Source organism: Ammodytes marinus (genome assembly GCF_949987685.1).
Source record: "Ammodytes marinus genome assembly, chromosome: 20".
In the NCBI taxonomy this organism is placed as follows: domain Eukaryota; kingdom Metazoa; phylum Chordata; class Actinopteri; order Uranoscopiformes; family Ammodytidae; genus Ammodytes; species Ammodytes marinus.
This window is the reverse complement of record NC_137224.1, coordinates 6,892,659-6,910,158: the sequence shown is the minus strand read 5'-3', so window position 1 is coordinate 6,910,158 and position 17,500 is coordinate 6,892,659. Positions and strand designations below refer to the sequence as shown.

The window sequence follows — 17,500 nt, the reverse complement described above, 5'->3', positions numbered from 1 at the left end:
CAAATAAGGCCAGTGGAAATTGATAAGAAGTTTGAATCACTTCTCCTTTTTGTCATAAATGAAGGCCCAGTTGGAGTTAAACAACTATAGTTTATACTGTAATGTTTGCTGTTTTCATTAGCACAAAACTAATATTTTGCTATTTGCACAGATGAACGTATTGCTGATTTAGTTGTGGGAAGTGTGTCTGTGTGCTTTACAATCATTAAACTGAATGTTTAAACAGTATGTCTCGATGGATCTACTCCAGACTTAACTTCACCGAGCACTGGACTGAAATTCCTTCTTCTGTGTCCACAGTATGGGATTGTGCTGGATGCTGGTTCCTCCCACACAGCTCTATATATCTATGAGTGGCCAGCAGAGAAGCATAACAACACTGGAAGAGTTGAACAGACATACTCCTGCAAAGTCATAGGTAAACGCTTCACAATCTGTCACACACACACACACACACACACACACACACACACACACACACACACACTTGCAGATGAATAGGCCGAATCGTTTTAGCTCTGAACCACTTATCGCTTGTAAAAGACTTTCAGGGCTTCAGCAGCCAAAATGTATATTTATTGAAAACTCATTAACTTGTAAAAATCCACTCTTGATGAATGTATTAGAACTTATTTACGATTTAATCACATGATCCGATCACATGTCTGTCACACTGACTGCTGTTAGCTCTCCTTTGTAAGTTAATTGAATTACTGCTTTTTATCAAAGCACCATCTGTCTGTGCTGGCCACCCTTATCATTTTATTTAAACTCATCAAAGCTCAAAGTAGAACGCTGAATGTAGACTTCCGCAAGACAGTATGATGAACGCGCTTCTCTCAATAATGTTTTTTAAACTACCGTTCATTGGTTGTCCTGAGTCACTTTTCTTTTTTTAAGGTGTGCATCTATAGTAGCAAGCAGTCTCCTGGCGGAGTGCCACAGACAGGGTTAGGAAGTCTAAAAGTATTGTCAGATTAGGTAAAGCATTGCTGGTTTTGGTCATATATTACAGACTTATCCTTTAAACCAGCTGTATCAGCTGACAGGTTAACACCTGAAAATCCATGCTGAATATGTACTTAGAGATAACCCTTGCTGTAATTTAGCCCTCTAGGAAACTTGAATGCAGCAACTGCAAGGCCCTAAATAGAGGCTGAATGACGTTGCCCCCCTCTTGACCCTCTTGCTAAACTTTCAGGTCCAGGTATCTCCAGCTACGCGTCCGATCCATCGAAGGCAGGGGAATCCTTAAGTGCGTGCATGCATGAGGCCGAGCAGCGGGTTCCAAAAAAAAGACACCATGAGACCCCTCTTTACCTGGGGGCTACTGCAGGAATGAGACTGCTAAGGTATGGCACAAATGCACAGCTCACATCCCCCACAGATCACATATAACATTTGCATCCACAGAAAAGTAACAGAGCAGGCCTTTTCATGCCGACACACTGGTATATCACAAGACTTAATGGCAATGTCGGCAGCCAATCTGTAGCCTTTTCCATCCGCCGTCTTTGTGATTTATCTCCACATGAACTTTACTGCCGGAGCATTGAATATGTTACTGTCAAGTCTATTATATACAACACAGTCTATTTATTATTTATGGGACAATGTATTGATTTGAATCATGAACATGAATCACTCTAATGAATTTGTGCTGTGTGTGCACGCAGTATGGAGAACAATGCGGCGTCAGAGAAGGTCTTTCAGGCTGTAAATGAGGCCCTGCGCAAGTCCCCCTTTTCCCATGAGGGAGCGAGACTACTCAGCGGCCAGGAGGAGGGCGCCTTCGGCTGGGTCACTGTTAACTATTTGGACGACCGCCTCGCACAGGTCCATTAAAGTTAGTCCACTCCTAGGAATGTGTGGCTCCTGCTGTGCACCACTGACCTTTTTTTGTCTCTTGTTCAGGGCTTGGAAACCACAGGGGCTCTTGACCTTGGTGGGGCCTCCACTCAGATTAGCTTTGTATCCGATAATTATGACGGCTCAGAGTCACCAAGCAACTCTGTTACCTTTCGACTCTACGGAAATGACTATAACTTGTACACTCACAGCTTCCTGTGTTACGGGAAAGACCAAGCACTAAGAATGGCATTGGCACACCAGACTCAGGTAAAAAAAAATGTTTTTGCTATTAACATTGATGGACTGTTTAAATCTAATCTAATCAGAGACTGATCTGATTTGAGACTTAATCATCCTTAAGAGAGACATGATATGATCAGGTATTGTCTCTTACAACTCTCTATCTCGCTCTCTCTCCTAGTCAGGTCCAGCAACAATATCCGACCCTTGCTTCCACCCTGGCTTTACGGCATTCAGGAACTACTCAGCCCTCTACGACAGCCCCTGTGTGTCAGACAGGAAACCCCAGGGAGCTCCCACAATGTTTAATCAAACGGGGATAGGAAACTTTCAACAATGCCAGGAAGTTGTCAAAAGTGTTTTCAACTTCACCAACTGCAGATACAGCAAATGCTCTTTCAACAGCGTCTTCCAGCCACTTTTGCAGGGACCATTTGGGGTAATTTAACACAACTGACCGTTTTTATTAAACCAGCATATCAGTAGCCTATGAGACACTGCATGTTGTTTAGAGGGTTGCACAACATACACATATCAGTTGTAATCTTTGTTGGTTGCAGATCACTGAGCAGCGTCTCTGTCTTTTTGATACAAAATTATGGAGCACTTCTTGTTCCTGAGAAGCATCAGATTATGAATTCCCTCCCTAAAAGTTCACTGGTGGTGTCAGATCCAGCCATGCATGATCCTTTTTTTATTCTTAAGAAGAACAAAATATTGCTGTTGGATTTTGGCCAAGCTGCATAGACACTTGCAAACCAAAGACAAATAGCCTGGTATCTTTGCTAAAGATACCAGGGGCCTGTTTCAGGTAGTTGGTTTTACATACTCTGAGTTTAATCCTGCGCTCTGAGTTGGTAAACTCAGAGCGCAGGGTTGATGAGTAACTCTGGGTTTTCGGTTTCAGAACAGTGGATCAGCGTTGGGTTTATCAACTCTGAGCGTGTTCACTCTGGGTGGAGCATGTGCGTAAAAGCCATCGTCAATGGATCGCTGATAACATGATTCACCATGGAAACAGAAGAAACAAATGCTTGATCCTCCCACTTTTCCACTTCTCAAAAAAGAAAAAAAGAAATCTCCGCTCCTCCCACTAGAGTTAGAAATATTAACGAATGAGCTTATGGTAGCCTATGGAGAAGAATTAACGGGATATTGTCTCATAACTCTGATCTAATCTCCTCGGCAATTCAGAAAAAAAAACAGAGCAAACATTTTTTGTCAAGAGAATCATTTCGCTTCCGTATGAGAAGCCATAGTCTATTTTAAAAAGTTACGCATATCAGCTGTAAAGTAATAAAGCTGGCGCGGCACAGCATTGCTGACAGTGTTTTATATTTGCTGTATAATATGTTGGCAAGTTATAGCCTAATAACCTACTGTGCAGTAAACAGAACAGACTGTCGCTTCTTTTAAATGGGGAGTGAAAGACATTAACGTCAAGACACATTAGGTGAAAGTTTCCATTGAAGAGCCTGATTGATTTATTACCAGATCCATTTTCCTCAAGTGATCACAGTTTAAATTATAATATAATTTTTATATTCATATTAGGCTATTTAACGAGGCTCGTCTGTGACTTTAGGATCGCAGAAGTGAACTGTAACGATCGCGTGCAGCCGCAGCGTTACATGAATCCACCTGACATAAATCTGTTCAGTGGCACATACGTTAAAAAACATACAATACAAATAGGTTTATTAATCTGAATGTAGAGCATGTCACGATGTGTAAGGTGGCCGTCTATGAACGGACCGAGGGCTGAGAACAAGGCTACTGATCAGATAAATGATCGTTCAAACGTAAAATCATCAGGAAATTATAAAAACATCCCGATGGAGATTTTTATGGAGTGATTTTGCTTCAAAATGTACAGGGACGCGTGTGACAGTGACACTCTTTCTTCAGTCGGAGCTGCAGCGTAAAGTGAAAACAAACTCAGGGTAGGACTAACCACCTCCCGAGCAGGTTAGACCCACGGCGTATGTTGCCGCAGTAACTGACCCTCGGTTGCGCTGAACCTGCTACCTGAAACGGAAAACCCAGAGTTTCCACCAACTCAGAGCGAACAAACTCTGGGTTGCCTCAAAACCAGCTACCTGAAACAGGCCCCAGGACAAATGAATTTCCCTTGGCCTCATCACTTTCTCCCATTCCTCTCCTTGTAGGCCTTCTCTGCGTACTACTTTGTGATGAACTTCCTCAACTTGACTGATACTTCAATTTCTCTGGAGACTGTCAAGGAAAAACTATCAAGCTACTGTGCTACTCCTTGGAATCAGGTCAGGGCATACCTATCCATCCATCCATCTATGACACATAATCTAGTCTAGTCTAATCCATCTAGGACCTTGTTGTATCTAGGTATGTGCTACCCACCTACAGTATATTGTACATTGATGATATCATATGCACTTAAACTGCTTGAACAGATAACGCAGCAGCATCCAAGCATTAAAGTGAAGTATCTGGCCGAGTACTGTTTCTCGGGCACGTACATCCTCACCCTGCTGACAGAAGGATACAACTTTACCTCAGAGACCTACTCCGACATAAAATTCATCAAAAAGGTCAGTGGACACAATCCACTCCTTTCCTATCTCACACACCCATGAGTCTTTCACCCTCTTGATTGAACTAATTTCCTATGGGCCATTAACGTACATCCTCCTCAAAATATGTGAATGAAGGTTTAACTGAGGTTGATATACGTCTTTCTCCAACCACTGCTCTCCTGTTTTGACCACTCATTTCCCACTTTACAACATTGATTTTAATAGCATTACTGGTGGCTAAATAGATTATACTGGATGGCTAACTAAATTATCCATCAAGGACCTGCCGGGTCTAGAAAACCTTAAGGCAGCCTTACCAGACAACGTCAAAAGATTACAAGACACCTGATATGCATTTCCTCAGTTCAGCTGGAGACACTTAAGATCAAGAATTGATCGTTTCAGTAGATGGTTATTGACTTTGACCTTGGCAGAAAAGGGTTCAGCGGTTTGAGGGCGCTCTCACAGCATCCACACAGCAATGAAGATGCTCGTTATAGAGCCCCACCAAAGCAGATGATTGGTCCCTGCTTGGAACTTAATTGAAGGGATCACTTAGGACCCCCAATCAACAACAGAGCCAAGGCCTTCCAGCATATATTGTTACAATTTCTCTTGAGTGCCATTCTCATCTGTATACCTAATAAAGGCCATAGACAACCTTCTGCCTATAGCATTGGATGAGCAAGACACCAAAAGTATCTACTAACCTACCGTATAAGGGAAATCATAGATACCATCAGTATTTCCGAATCAAGGAAATCTTATCTGCTGAATTTACTTTATCTATGTGAAGCAACAGGTGTGTTGCAATTTCCTTTTAAATCGCTTCTCATCCGAGATTTAAGCAATATCACATGAGAGGGAGCATGTTGTCGCTCTATATGCGCTGCTGTGATTCGGTCGTAGGTACGAGGCCGCAGGCCGAGTGCCGAAGAGAAACACAGCAGCGCTGATATAGAGCGACAACATTGCGACCTCGAGTGTGATATTGCTTTTATACAGCAGTTTTACAACTTAAATTCACAAGTTAACTTTAAAATGTGATCTTTAATCAATTAAGAATGTATTTGCTTCCGCCAACACAAATAGTCCGACAACAGCAGTCAGAGCGGAGCGCGTTGCTAAGCAACATATCAACAACTTGACGGGAGTGAGCTCGTCCTGCAGTGTTTACTCTGGTAACATTAACCACGGCGGCCCGATGTTCTGTTAAAATCACCAAAGTAAAGGAACGGCGGATTTTAATCTAGTTGGTGAAACCCCCACGCTTCATTTCCCAGAGTTTATGAGTGTATTTCGGCCTGGGGGAAGTAACGTTATACAATGAGGTGGGAAAGCTAGGCTAGGCTAAAGCTATGCAGCGTCCGGATCGCGTCCGCTCGTATTATTCAGCAGCCTGAGTTTATCTCCACACACTATTGTTGTCTTCAGTAACGTGAGTGTGAGCGACTACCGCACACTGTCTCTGTCTGTGTGTGGCAGCGATGCCCTCTCAAACGGGAGAGACTCGCCACAGTCAACCTGAGTCACACACACACACACAGTTTACTCAAGTGAAGCTCCGGCTCGTCAGTGAGCGGACTGATTTTGTCAGTTTGGTGAACAGTCAGAGTGATGTTGTTCGCTCATATCAGCACTCCTTCAGAACGCATAGAAGGTCTCTCGTCCAATCAAATCACTCGCTCAGAACCACTGCTGTATAAATTGCAATAACTATTCTCAGTCAAATGTACTCATCAACTGCATATTGGCCTTTTTTTATCTTAGCAGACAAGGCACTTAGTCATTTGCCTCTCATTTGCTCTCGCACTCATTCAGCAGAGCTACAGAGCTACTGGCTTCACATTCAGGGTTTAGTGTATTGCTTAAGGACACTGCACCCTATGGAAAAGAGTAGGGACTTGAACTTCCAACCATGTGATTGCTATTTGAAGATCCCTCAATCGACACCTGCCCCTACTAATAGCATCTGGATAATTAATAAATATACTTCATTGACTGCAATGTGTTTGTATAATTGCAAGCCATGACCTTTTCCTCTTCAATTAATTATGTTAGAAGGAAAAGCTTTACCATAAGCTGTGTTAAAGGTGCTGTAAGCGGAATGGTTCTTTTAACTAACTTCCTGTCAGTTACTGCAGTTAACAGTCCCCTCGCTCGTCCCTACGTCACCACATTAATGCACTGCGGTCTTCAAGCAGCGAGTTATCTAGCATCATCTCAGATCCATAAGTGTGATAAAACATGATAAAAACCATCAAAACAGACATTGGGAAGGATTTTTACCTGCTCCGCCATTGTAGGCGCATAAACATTCAACCATGTGTCACTCTGGCGTGCACCGGCAGTGAGACCATGAGTGAGAAGGGTTTCCGTTTGTAGCGTTCTCTCGTGATTGGATATTCATTTCGGGATCCCCTAAAAGTTTATTTGTCAATTACATGCAGAGCAGCTGAATGAGAGATCGGCTTTATGAAACGCGCACATTATGTAAGTGATCACTGTATGAATATAGAGCGATTTAACACTTATATTAACATAAATAAACCGCTTACTTCACCTTTAAGTTAAATGTTTAACTTGATACAATATGGAGAAAAAATAGCCTATGAATGTGAATGCTTATCTTTTAGCATTTCCAATTTTCAAGACATTTCTTTCTAGGCCTACATACCAAACAACAGTTTTTTTTAGCAGTTTGCAATCAAGCAACAGCACAAGAATGGCAATGCTAAAGCAAAGTGTACCCAAATAATCCTGGGTAAATTCAAGAACATCAACAGCAGTGTAGCCTCCACAGCTAGCATAGCATAACGCCATTACTGAGCCAAAACATCACACAAGCAGAAGCAGCACAGGGGCAGGTACGTACCTTCTCAATCAGGAGAGTATCCCCTACATCCCACTCTAACAGCAAACACTTGAAACCAACGCTTGTGGTTGTAATGGCCGCGCTGTGCACCTGCACGAATATGATTGGACGATACAGGTCATGCTACTGGGATGGTAGTGTCATATATGGAAGATCAAAGGTGGTAATATTCCTTAGCTTGATATTTAATTGGACAATAGAATTAAAATAAATTACTGAATGAATCCAATAATTGCTGAACATTTAATTAAATTATATCTAAAGAGTTTAATAGATAATATATTTATCAACCAATACATAGGAGAAATAAATAAAAAATAAATAAAAGAAAGAAAGAAAGAATAAATAAATAAAATAATTTGATTTCAAAATCAATTTTAAAATGCAGATTTGAAATAGCAATAAATAGCTTTTTTTCATTTTGTTGTATCTGTTATTGTATCCGGCCACTTTTTGTTTAGTAGCTTATGTGTTATTGTCTCCAGGCCTACAATTATTTGTTTTTACCGAATTCTCTCCAGACATTTTTTTTTAAAGGATAAATATTTGTCTGGTGACTATGATATTTCTAGTCATCAAGCCATTCAGTGCCCCCTGGTGTTTATGGAAGCATCTACATTCTTAATTCATGATTCTCCACTTTCCTCTTCATTTCTTGCTTTCATTTTTTATGTGAATGAGCTCAAACCTGTAGTGACCTAGTAGCGCCTCTGATAGGTGTTCCCTCTTCCTCTGTTTGCATCCAGATAAAAGGCAGTGATGCCGGCTGGACACTTGGCTACATGTTGAATCTGACCAACATGATTCCAGCTGAGGCTCCTGACTCTCCCCCTCTGCGCTATGCCAGCTACGTCTCCATAGTCACCGTCATGACAATACTGATCTTCATCATCCTCCTCCTCAGCATGCGGCCACTCTGGCACCACTTTCCAAAACGGCCACAGATCGTATAAACACACATAGATATACTGTATGTGTAAGTGACAGTGATGAAGGGAATGTCTGTGAGGGCTTGTAAGTGTGTTGGCGACGTGGTCATGGACTTTACTACTATTATGTGAATTAGATTCAACTTTTCCAGCCTTTGTCGGGAAGTCAAAGGGCAACATTTGCTGCACAACATCTGGACTGCAGCCTCAGGTGGATTCAAGGACATTACAGAAGGACAAATATTTTCTCTCAACGGGGGAAGGAGTTCTGCAACTCTGGTCGAAGGACAGTTTATGTTTTTGTGTGTGAGTGTGTATGTTTGAGTCTGAATGTGTGAATGTGAGCGCGTGCTTGAATGCGTGTACCCACATCCGTCTGCATGTATGTGTCTTGAATTATGATGTGGATATCATACTGTATAAATAAAATTACCCAAGTTTATATAAAATGTTTGATTTGAGTGTCCTGTGTATTTTTTGTAGGAAATACAATCAATTGTGAAATGCTGAATCGAATGTTGCATGATTTATTTACACACAAAAGTAATTGTATTTTATAAATACTACAAAGATTTGCTCTTGATTAAAACCCATGAACAACACAAGCAGCAGTAAATTGATCTTTGAAATACTTTTGATTCTTGGGGTTTGAACCCATTCTTAAGCAGCTTTTCTAGCAAGTGAGTACAAAATAAATGGAAGCATATACAGTACACCATATACTGTATGTTTAGCTTAGCACTTTGACAGAATATATAAAATAAATAAAGATGGCAACATGCTACAACATGTTTCCTCTCCCTCACCTGTAACAATGGCATACTTCAATCTGTTTGCAGCATAATTAAAACATAATAATTTAAAAAAAAGTCCCGTATGCAGCATACATTTCCAGTAATGATGAACTACATGTAAATCTATCTCTACTAGTATGTAAAATGTAAGTGCTGCCCTCTAGCGGTAGAAGGGCACACATTGCAGTATGATTACCCCCAATGAAATATAACAGTCAAGCTTTTAATCCTCAGGTAGTAATAATCTTTTGTTTTTGCTGAAACTGCTTTAGGGAGGTGTTGACTTAACTGTACAGTGCCACAAACAAAACCTGAGCGGTGTAACCTTTATAAATGTAGGATTTGTTGACTATTTTATTAAAATGTATTAGTGTATACAAATGCTATCAAAAGCTGTAGGCCAATTATCACCTGTATGCAACCATGATTTTATATTTTTCTTTGCTATCACCTGACCTTATTCCTGGAAGACTTGCACAAAAGGTGCAATGAGCCAACAGATGGGACACCTGATACTTTGTTCTGGTAATGCTTTACAACCTCCAAGAAGGCAAATTCCCTATGCAAATACCACAGTATGGTTTTATAATGTGCAAAGACTGGGTGTGAAATCCTCTAGAGCAAACTGTGCTGCTTAGGAATTAAGGCAGGAAATGGGACCTTGTTGGGTTTCCCTCCGTTTGGGAGCACAGCCCTTCCTCCGTGTCACAGATCTAGCTCTTATCTCGCGGGAATGGAGCAAAAGGGGAGAACAAGAAAACAATGCCATCCTGATAGTCTGTGGGCGGCTCCTGCTTTTACGCCATAGAGGTCTGTTGGTGTTGGCAATGGCAAAAAGCAAGTTATTATTTGAGCAATTAAGTGACTCAGATTTAAAGTAGATATGCACACAAAGTGTTGCTCAGGCCCTTTGTGTACTCATACACCTTTAGGGAGAGGTGAAAGCAGATATATCCCAAACGGATACAAGTGAAGCAAAAGTTTATAAACCAGTCCCTTTTAGAAACAATGTGTTTCAGATTCTCTGTCATCTCAGTTTTCCGTTAACAGCGGATCCGGTTTCTGGGGTGTTGGGCGGGGACTTGCTGTCCTGCCGTAGAGACGCAGCCTGTTGTGACACAGAAGTGATGGCTGACAGGTTGTCCGAACTGCGGTACGAGGGCTCGGTCCGCTCTTCGTCCAACTGATCCCGGTCAATGATGTTGGTGGTCTCAGAGTCTAGCTCCTTGACCTTCTCTTTGTAGAAGCGCTGTCTGAGGCGTCTCATATGGGGAAGCTCGCAGCACGTCTCCAGCACCACCAGGACACACACCAAGCCCAGAAGCAAGTAGACTGGGAGAGAGCAAAAACACACACACACACACACACACACACACACACACACACACACACACACACACACACACACACACACACACACACACACACACACACACACACACACACACACACACACACACACACACACACACACACACACACACACACACACACACACACACACACACACACACACACACACACACACACACACACACACACACACACACACATAATGTTTGAATGATGAAAACAAAGACAAGTGTGACTAATAAGATAATTTCAAGGTTTGGTCAAAGAAAAAGGGGTGTGGTGGCTAACAGTCAGTGCTATGTTTAACCTTCTCAATAAGAAAAGCTAAACGAGCCAATGCAACAGTTAACACGATGCTTGGAAAATGTAATCTGTCTGTTGATTCAAAAGGACACCATTTTGGGCCAGTCTAAAATAGCATTTCATAAAAACTATTGGATGGATGGCCATGACATTTTGTGATACAATACAACAACAATAGCATTGGTGATCCCCAGATTAGAGGTTTGCACACTAACAATTTGGTAATGTTACTGTTGACATCATGAAGGCTATTGGGACATACTTAATCTTTTTCTGGCATGGAAGTATGGATGTATATTAAAATGCACCCCAAGATGGCAGTGATGATAATCAATACCTGATAAACATCAACATTTTAGCATGTAGGCATCTTGATGTTACCGTTTACTTCAAAACTGTGCAGCTTCATAGAGCTGCTAACCAGGCTGTACACATGTAATCTTGTTGCTCTTTCATTGTTGAAATAATGGAAACTTCCACCCCTCCAGGCCTCCAAATTATTCAGTTGAAACATCACCTGATCGGAAAATCCCTATCTGGTCGAACCGCTTTCAAACTCCTCAGGCTTATGCTATTGCTACCTCAGACAATGAGACACAGGTAAACAATGCATTGTATCAGGCGTCCCAAACAAACAAGTTTGACAACCACTGCACTACAAAAGACTAGTGACTAACGCTTGAGCTATTGAAACCTTTTCTTAATCAATGAGTGCAGTTGTCACTTTTTGAAGATAACAGGCTTTCCACCTGACACCAAAGGCAGTATATTTTTTTAGCCACCAACTCACCTGTTATGGCCAGCCTGTACAGATTTGGGTGTGGGTTGTCCTTTTTACTGTGGGTCTCCCCTGGGACGTAATCCCCCAGGCCAATGGTTGTCAGGGAGATGAAACAGAAATACAGCGCCTCCAGAAAGTCCCAGTCCTCCTCCAGGCTGATAAAGATCCACGCGGGGATGATGAGGAGGAGCAGGACCATGACGAGGGCCAGGCAGGTGGCGTGTATGGCGGCTAGGTAGGATTTAGACATGGCCCATCGACGGTGGAAGTAGGCCACTGGACGTCGAGTCACCACTCCCATGATCCTTTCCACCACGGCAGACAGGAAGAAGAGGGTGACGGGGATGCCGAAGAGCGAGTAGAAGATGCAGAAGGCCTTCCCTTCGTCGGAGAGAGGGACGGCGTGGCCATAACCTGAAAAACAAATCCAAACATGTAGCATAGCTTTACATACTGGGTTATAATTAGAGGAAGGAGCTACTGTACTGTACTTAGCCCCTGTGAAGCTCCACACACATAACTATAATTAAGATGGTAGGAAAGGAAGCAGATGTTCATTACATCAGCAGCATTTCGTGAAAGACAAATTCAATCCAAGAGACTGACTAAATCTTATATCTGAAAGGCAACATTCGGCTAAACAAATAAAATGAATTATTGATTTAGACTCAGTCCGGCCTCTCGTGACCTCCTATGTTTACCGAGGGCGACATTATGTGACTTTTAATTTGCTTCCTTTCAGCAGGGCTAATGGTTTATGTGTTATGGTGCTTCAGTGGCGTCAATTCTCATTAAAAACCCGCAATACTTTTCCACTAACATCTTTAAACCGGCTTCTATGTACTGAATAACAAGTGGTGCCAGCAGCTCTACAGCCTGACAAGATTAGTATTAGTATAGTCGATATGAACCCTTAAACACACCAAAAGGTTACCAAACGATGTAAATGTAATTCTCGACTCTCCCATGGTGACAGTGTGACTGACTTCTGAATAACCTATTGCTTGTTGACTGCTTTTCATTCTAGAAAAATACATGCAGAGGAAAATAACACTCTGATTAGTCACTCTGTATCAAAGGTTTGTAACCTGGGACTTGTGTTTTATTATGTGTAATACATCATTTATGAATTATTTTTTAAAGCAGCTATGAGCCATTTATAAGAATAAGTATTTGGCATGAGCCTCTAAAGGACCGCTGCATTAAAAACCTTTGGGAAATATGGACCAAAATCCTTTTATTAACAACTTGTAAACATATATAACTCTTAAATTTGATTGTTAACTTAACATTGTAGAGCCCATATTAACTATTTATTTTCATATTTTGTTTACATATAAACACCACTTAGTGTGAGTCACAACTTCTCAGCAACTAAACTCTAGATATTTGATTTATTAAAGCCCCCCTTCTCAGTCCCACTACATGTTTTTCTTAGCTTTACCTCACGTTGCTGTTTGACCATGACAGAGCAGAATGATGTACGGGCACAGTTTGACACTACAAGGCCGTTGTCTCATTTATCTGCCGAAGAGGGGAAAGGTTCTCTGTGCTCATCCTTAAATCTCAGTTTCGGAAGTGTATGTAGGCTATGTATAGGTTAGGCTACACACTCACACAACTAGAGTTCAGAAGCCAATGTTGGTTCGGTATCGGCTTACACAAAGTGAGATGTTCTGAAACTGAAACTGAAACTTCCGGCACACATTCATACATTGAGGAGGGGACCTTTAGGCTAAGTGAAGGAAGAATGATTCTGGAGGGGGACTAGGCCTAGATATAGTCTAGGCTAATTTAATTTGTACGATCATTTGAAAGACTTTCATTCAGTTTATCAATCTGGGGCCATAAGAATAAACTATGCCTATTAAAAATATTTTCCTACAGACATTAGGTAGGCCTATTGAGTGAAGAAATGCCTTTAAAGCGTTCTCCCACTTTCCTCATTAAAACAAATGGGGCCATTTTTAGAGCACCTGTGTCCCCCTCTCGCCTCACCGGGCCTCACCTGTCGTGGTCAGCACGGTGCTGGTGAAGAACAGTGACGACACAAAGTCCCAGTTGTGTTTGTTGGTGTCGTTTCCCAGCACGGACACTCCATAGCTGTTGGCCTCGAGCGCGCGGGCCAGCAGCTCCTCCAGGCGCGCGTCGGACACACAGGTATGGTCGCTTAGGAACTCCTGACGGGCCGTCACGAGCTCCTGCCGAAGTTCTTGCTCGTACGGCAGCTCGATGGCGGAAAATATCCCGGCGCCGACTATGAGGTAAAGGATGTAACCGACGACCAACAGCGCAAAATTCAGCGCCGACTGGTGTCGATCCATGAAGGTAGTACAGCCGCTCACCATCCCTCCCCCAGTTTCCACAAGTTATTTGGAAGTAGATTTATCCACAAATGACTCTCAACTAATATCGATTTATCAAAAAAGAGGGCCTGTTTTGGTTGGGAGGGACGTTGGTGTCCTCTCTCAAACACAGTGGATGGACTCGTCTTCCTCATTCTTCGCATCCCGGTGGAGGAAGGCAATGGTGGTGACGTCACCTATTCACCGGCCCAGGTAGAGGTAGAGAGAGAGAGAGAGAGAGAGAGAGAGAGAGAGAGAGAGAGAGAGAGAGAGACATTCTTTGTCTACCTGAGTGTTTGTTACTGTGTTTATGTTTTCTTGTTCCTTCCCGCACTCTCCCTCCAACCAGTTTAACAGGTTTTGTGTTGCGAGTCATTACTAAAGATTTATTTTCCTTGAGGCTTAAGGTCAGGTTTCATTGGGGACCTCGATTTATTGTTGGAGTAAAACGTTTGAAATCTGAAACCGTTTGAAAAAACAGACAGAAAAAGATGTAGAAGGTGAGAACAATATAGGCTAGTAGACGAGACATGAATACCAACATAAACTATAGGCCTATAGGCCTAAATGAATAATGGCAAGTTTATCTGCTTAGTTGGGAGGAGGTAGGCTATATCTATGAATGTTAAAGGTTAAGAACAATCAATAAGTTATTTAATCTTATTTATTTTACCAAGTGGTAAAAAGTGGAGTGCACTTTTGACTTTTACATTTTTTAAATACTTCTAGCATCCTTATTAGGCCTACATTAGCTTAAAGGTGGAATAATTGTACTTTTTAGTTAAAGAAATAATTTAAAATGAGATAAGAAACTTTATTGTCCATTACAATACATGAAATATATGAAAAATGTGCCTTTGGCATTCTGGCACTCATAATCAAAACAAACAGTAAATCCTTCCTCCACCACTGACTTCACTAACCTCAACTAACCTTTGTTAGCTCTTTGTCCTACTCATTTCTTGTTATGATTACTTTCACCACCAAGAGGCGCTGTAGACCACGCATCCACTATCACATGTGTGCTGTTATGGCGTCATCAGCAAAGGATGGAAGAAAAAATGAATCAATTGAAAAATACAAGTTTTTTATTGATAAGTTACCAGCAGACATGTGCAGTGCAATGCTTTCTCCATCATCAATTTGTACTCCCAACACTCCCCTTTCACATCTGGCATCTGGCAATAAATAATTATTTACAACCACAAAAAAAAAAAAAAAAAAAAAACAATGCAAATGAAAAGCAACAAGAGGTTACAGTCAATAGGAATGCTGTCGGAGTCGTCAAATAATATACAAGCGAATGAGATCCGGATATCAATACTTGTCGTATAATAAAAGCTGATAGATGATGGTCACTAATTGATTGTCTTGGCAGAATAAAGGTCTGGGTCTGGTGCATCCTCTGTCTCTGTCTCTCTCTCTCTCTATCCTGCAGCTGTATTTTCTTAAATTGTATGTGGATCTCTGTAGGGTTGTTCAGTTATCTGGGGGAAAAAACCAAAGAGGAAAAAAAAGCTCACAGATGTGTTCAACAGAGAATGGATTTGCAAACGATCCTACATCGTTTGCAAATCCATTCTTTCAGGCACAGTGATCAGCAGCAGAGCAGAGGAACGAACAGTACATTTACTCCAGTATTTTACTTGTATTTCCAATGTATATATTTGGCTAATATAAACTTGTACCCCACTGCAATTGAGAGGGAAATATAATATTGTACTTTTTAGTTATTTCCGCAGCGAATTAACATAATTAATACAAAATGTAATCAACAAATCAATTCTAACTCCACCTTCACCAGCTGCAACACTAAAGTTACACAGGAATGCATATATAATTAAAAGTAATAATAATTCCTTTGAACTGGATGACATGGACGTCTTACCTCTGCACTCATATCTGAGGTCTGAGAAGAGGACATGCTCCTGGGAGAAGACGAACAATCCCAGTCGCCCTCCAGCCAGAGTGTGGTCATAAACCGCCCCCGAGTCGGATAAGATCTGCCTGCCCTCATACACCACCACCCTGCAACAGGAACACAGCAAAGCTAATATCACCATCCCCATACATCTTTTTTTTTTTTTTTAAGATATTTTTTGGGCATTTTTATGCTTTATTGATAGTGTAGAGACAGAGGTGAAATGGGGCAGAGAGGGGAGTGACATGCAGAGAACGACCGCGGGCGGGAATCGAACCCGGGTCTGCTGCTGGGCCCGGCCCGGGAGGGGGATGCCTTACCGACTGAGCTAAAGGCGCCCCCACCATCCCCATACATCTAACGTGTCTCATCACAGGTACAGGCTGCCTATGAAAAGTGGTTACCTGAGAGAAAACTCAATTATCAAAATTATAAATGTATATTCATGTTATAATCAGTGGTGAAAAGCGCTGTATATTTACTCATACAAGTGCAGTTCTGAAGACATTTCTCACACTTTTTTTCTTCCACCGCACAACACATTTCAGGTGAAAATACTTTATTATCATTTTCACCCCACTACAGTTATCTGATAGGTATAATTACTTTCCTGGTTAAGACTTAAGATACTTATAAAGTTCTATATGATCTTAATGTACCCAACGTTTCTGGGTTAAGTGTCTTGTTTCCGCATGTACTTTCCTTACTGTTCCCCCATTTTCCTTGGATAAGACTGGAAACATTAAAATGGAAAGCAACTATCCAAAATATCATTGTGTGTCCAACGTCCTTCACAATCAAAGAACATGAGCGTCCTTTTATCCAACACATTATAGTGTACAGACTTCCTACACTTATTCAGTGCCTGGGGGAAGCAGAACAATCATCACTCACATCTTCGAAGATATCCCTCTTTTTTAAGTGTATTTTCGAAAATTTTTGAACAATTACAACTCTGTTCACCTCTTCTCAGCCTGGGCAACCTTGCTTTAATACTGATGTTGTCCTCTGCAGCTGTACATGAGCAGCACAAAGCACAGGGAACTCATTGCCCGAGGGGTGTTTTCTTGAGAGTCCATTAGTGAGAAGTACAACTAAGTAGCAGTGGATGAGGCAGGTTGAGGAGAAGCTGGGTGCAACACAGAAAGTGAATTACGCTGTTGAGATGAAATAACTCTCGGGAGATTGATGATATCCTGCAGTGTAAGAACAATTGAGGGTGAGATCTTTTCTTCCAAGGTGCCACAGAATGTGATTTCACATATTTAAGATGTTCTCCAGCAGATTCTTGCAACACTAAAAACCAACCAAGACTAAACTTGTACTGACTGAGCCCCAAATGTGTGATTTAAAAGTCCATACCAGTGTTTTTTTGCACCTTTTGACCCCTCTAAACTATAGTGCGTAAATTATGTTGCCCCCAATGAGGAATTCTGAGTAATTTCTACAACACTGTCGGGGGCATCTACATGAGGTAAACCTTCGTTGATCGTGCATTGATTTTATACCTTCTGCTGTACTTCCAGGTTTTTTTCTTAGCAGTTGAATCAACA

At 41.6% G+C, this 17,500-nt stretch overlaps 3 protein-coding genes across 6 annotated transcripts in view; 1 reads left to right on the top strand and 2 right to left on the bottom strand.

Annotated features, from left to right (window-relative positions):
- entpd1 (ectonucleoside triphosphate diphosphohydrolase 1) overlaps positions 1-8,897 on the top strand; it is an 18,211-nt gene extending 9,314 nt beyond the window's left edge. For both annotated transcript variants that reach the window (XM_080049459.1, XM_080049460.1), the window contains exons 3-10: positions 301-418; positions 1,202-1,352; positions 1,677-1,836; positions 1,915-2,118; positions 2,273-2,530; positions 4,260-4,373; positions 4,524-4,661; positions 8,268-8,897. In XM_080049459.1, the coding sequence (XP_079905585.1) occupies positions 301-418; positions 1,202-1,352; positions 1,677-1,836; positions 1,915-2,118; positions 2,273-2,530; positions 4,260-4,373; positions 4,524-4,661; positions 8,268-8,474 (1,350 nt within the window). In that variant the 3' untranslated portion in view covers positions 8,475-8,897. The remainder of the gene's footprint in view (positions 1-300; positions 419-1,201; positions 1,353-1,676; positions 1,837-1,914; positions 2,119-2,272; positions 2,531-4,259; positions 4,374-4,523; positions 4,662-8,267) is intronic.
- Positions 8,898-8,961: 64 nt separating this feature from the next.
- LOC307267201 (potassium channel subfamily K member 1-like) lies at positions 8,962-14,171 on the bottom strand. Its single transcript, XM_080049461.1, has 3 exons — positions 13,690-14,171; positions 11,691-12,095; positions 8,962-10,576 (listed from the first exon to the last, which is right to left on the bottom strand). The coding sequence occupies exons 1-3, from the start codon at positions 14,027-14,029 to the stop codon at positions 10,272-10,274; spliced, it is 1,050 nt and encodes a 349-aa protein (XP_079905587.1). The 5' UTR covers positions 14,030-14,171; the 3' UTR covers positions 8,962-10,271.
- A 925-nt stretch (positions 14,172-15,096) lies between these two features.
- The window catches only part of LOC307266872 (thrombospondin-2-like), a 12,697-nt gene continuing 10,293 nt past the window's right edge, over positions 15,097-17,500 (bottom strand). For 2 of the 3 annotated variants that reach the window (XM_080048988.1, XM_080048989.1), the window contains exons 20-21: positions 15,915-16,054; positions 15,097-15,513 (exon numbers count right to left, since the gene is read on the bottom strand). In XM_080048988.1, coding sequence (XP_079905114.1) covers positions 15,506-15,513; positions 15,915-16,054 — 148 coding nt within the window. In that variant the 3' untranslated portion in view covers positions 15,097-15,505. Of the gene's footprint in view, positions 15,514-15,914; positions 16,055-17,500 lie in introns of those variants that run through there. The other variant, XR_013845386.1, reaches the window with a different exon arrangement.

What these genes read in the sequence shown, in the direction of transcription:
- LOC307267201 (XM_080049461.1), bottom strand. Translation starts at nt 14,029, where the DNA reads ATGGTGAGCGGCTGTACTACCTTCATGGATCGACACCAGTCGGCGCTG. An exon ending in CACCGTGCTGACCACGACAG is followed by an intron (nt 12,096 to 13,689) that starts GTGAGGCCCGGT and finishes TTTGTTTTTCAG; the next exon opens with GTTATGGCCACGCCGTCCCT. An exon ending in GTACAGGCTGGCCATAACAG is followed by an intron (nt 10,577 to 11,690) that starts GTGAGTTGGTGG and finishes GCTCTCTCCCAG; the next exon opens with TCTACTTGCTTCTGGGCTTG.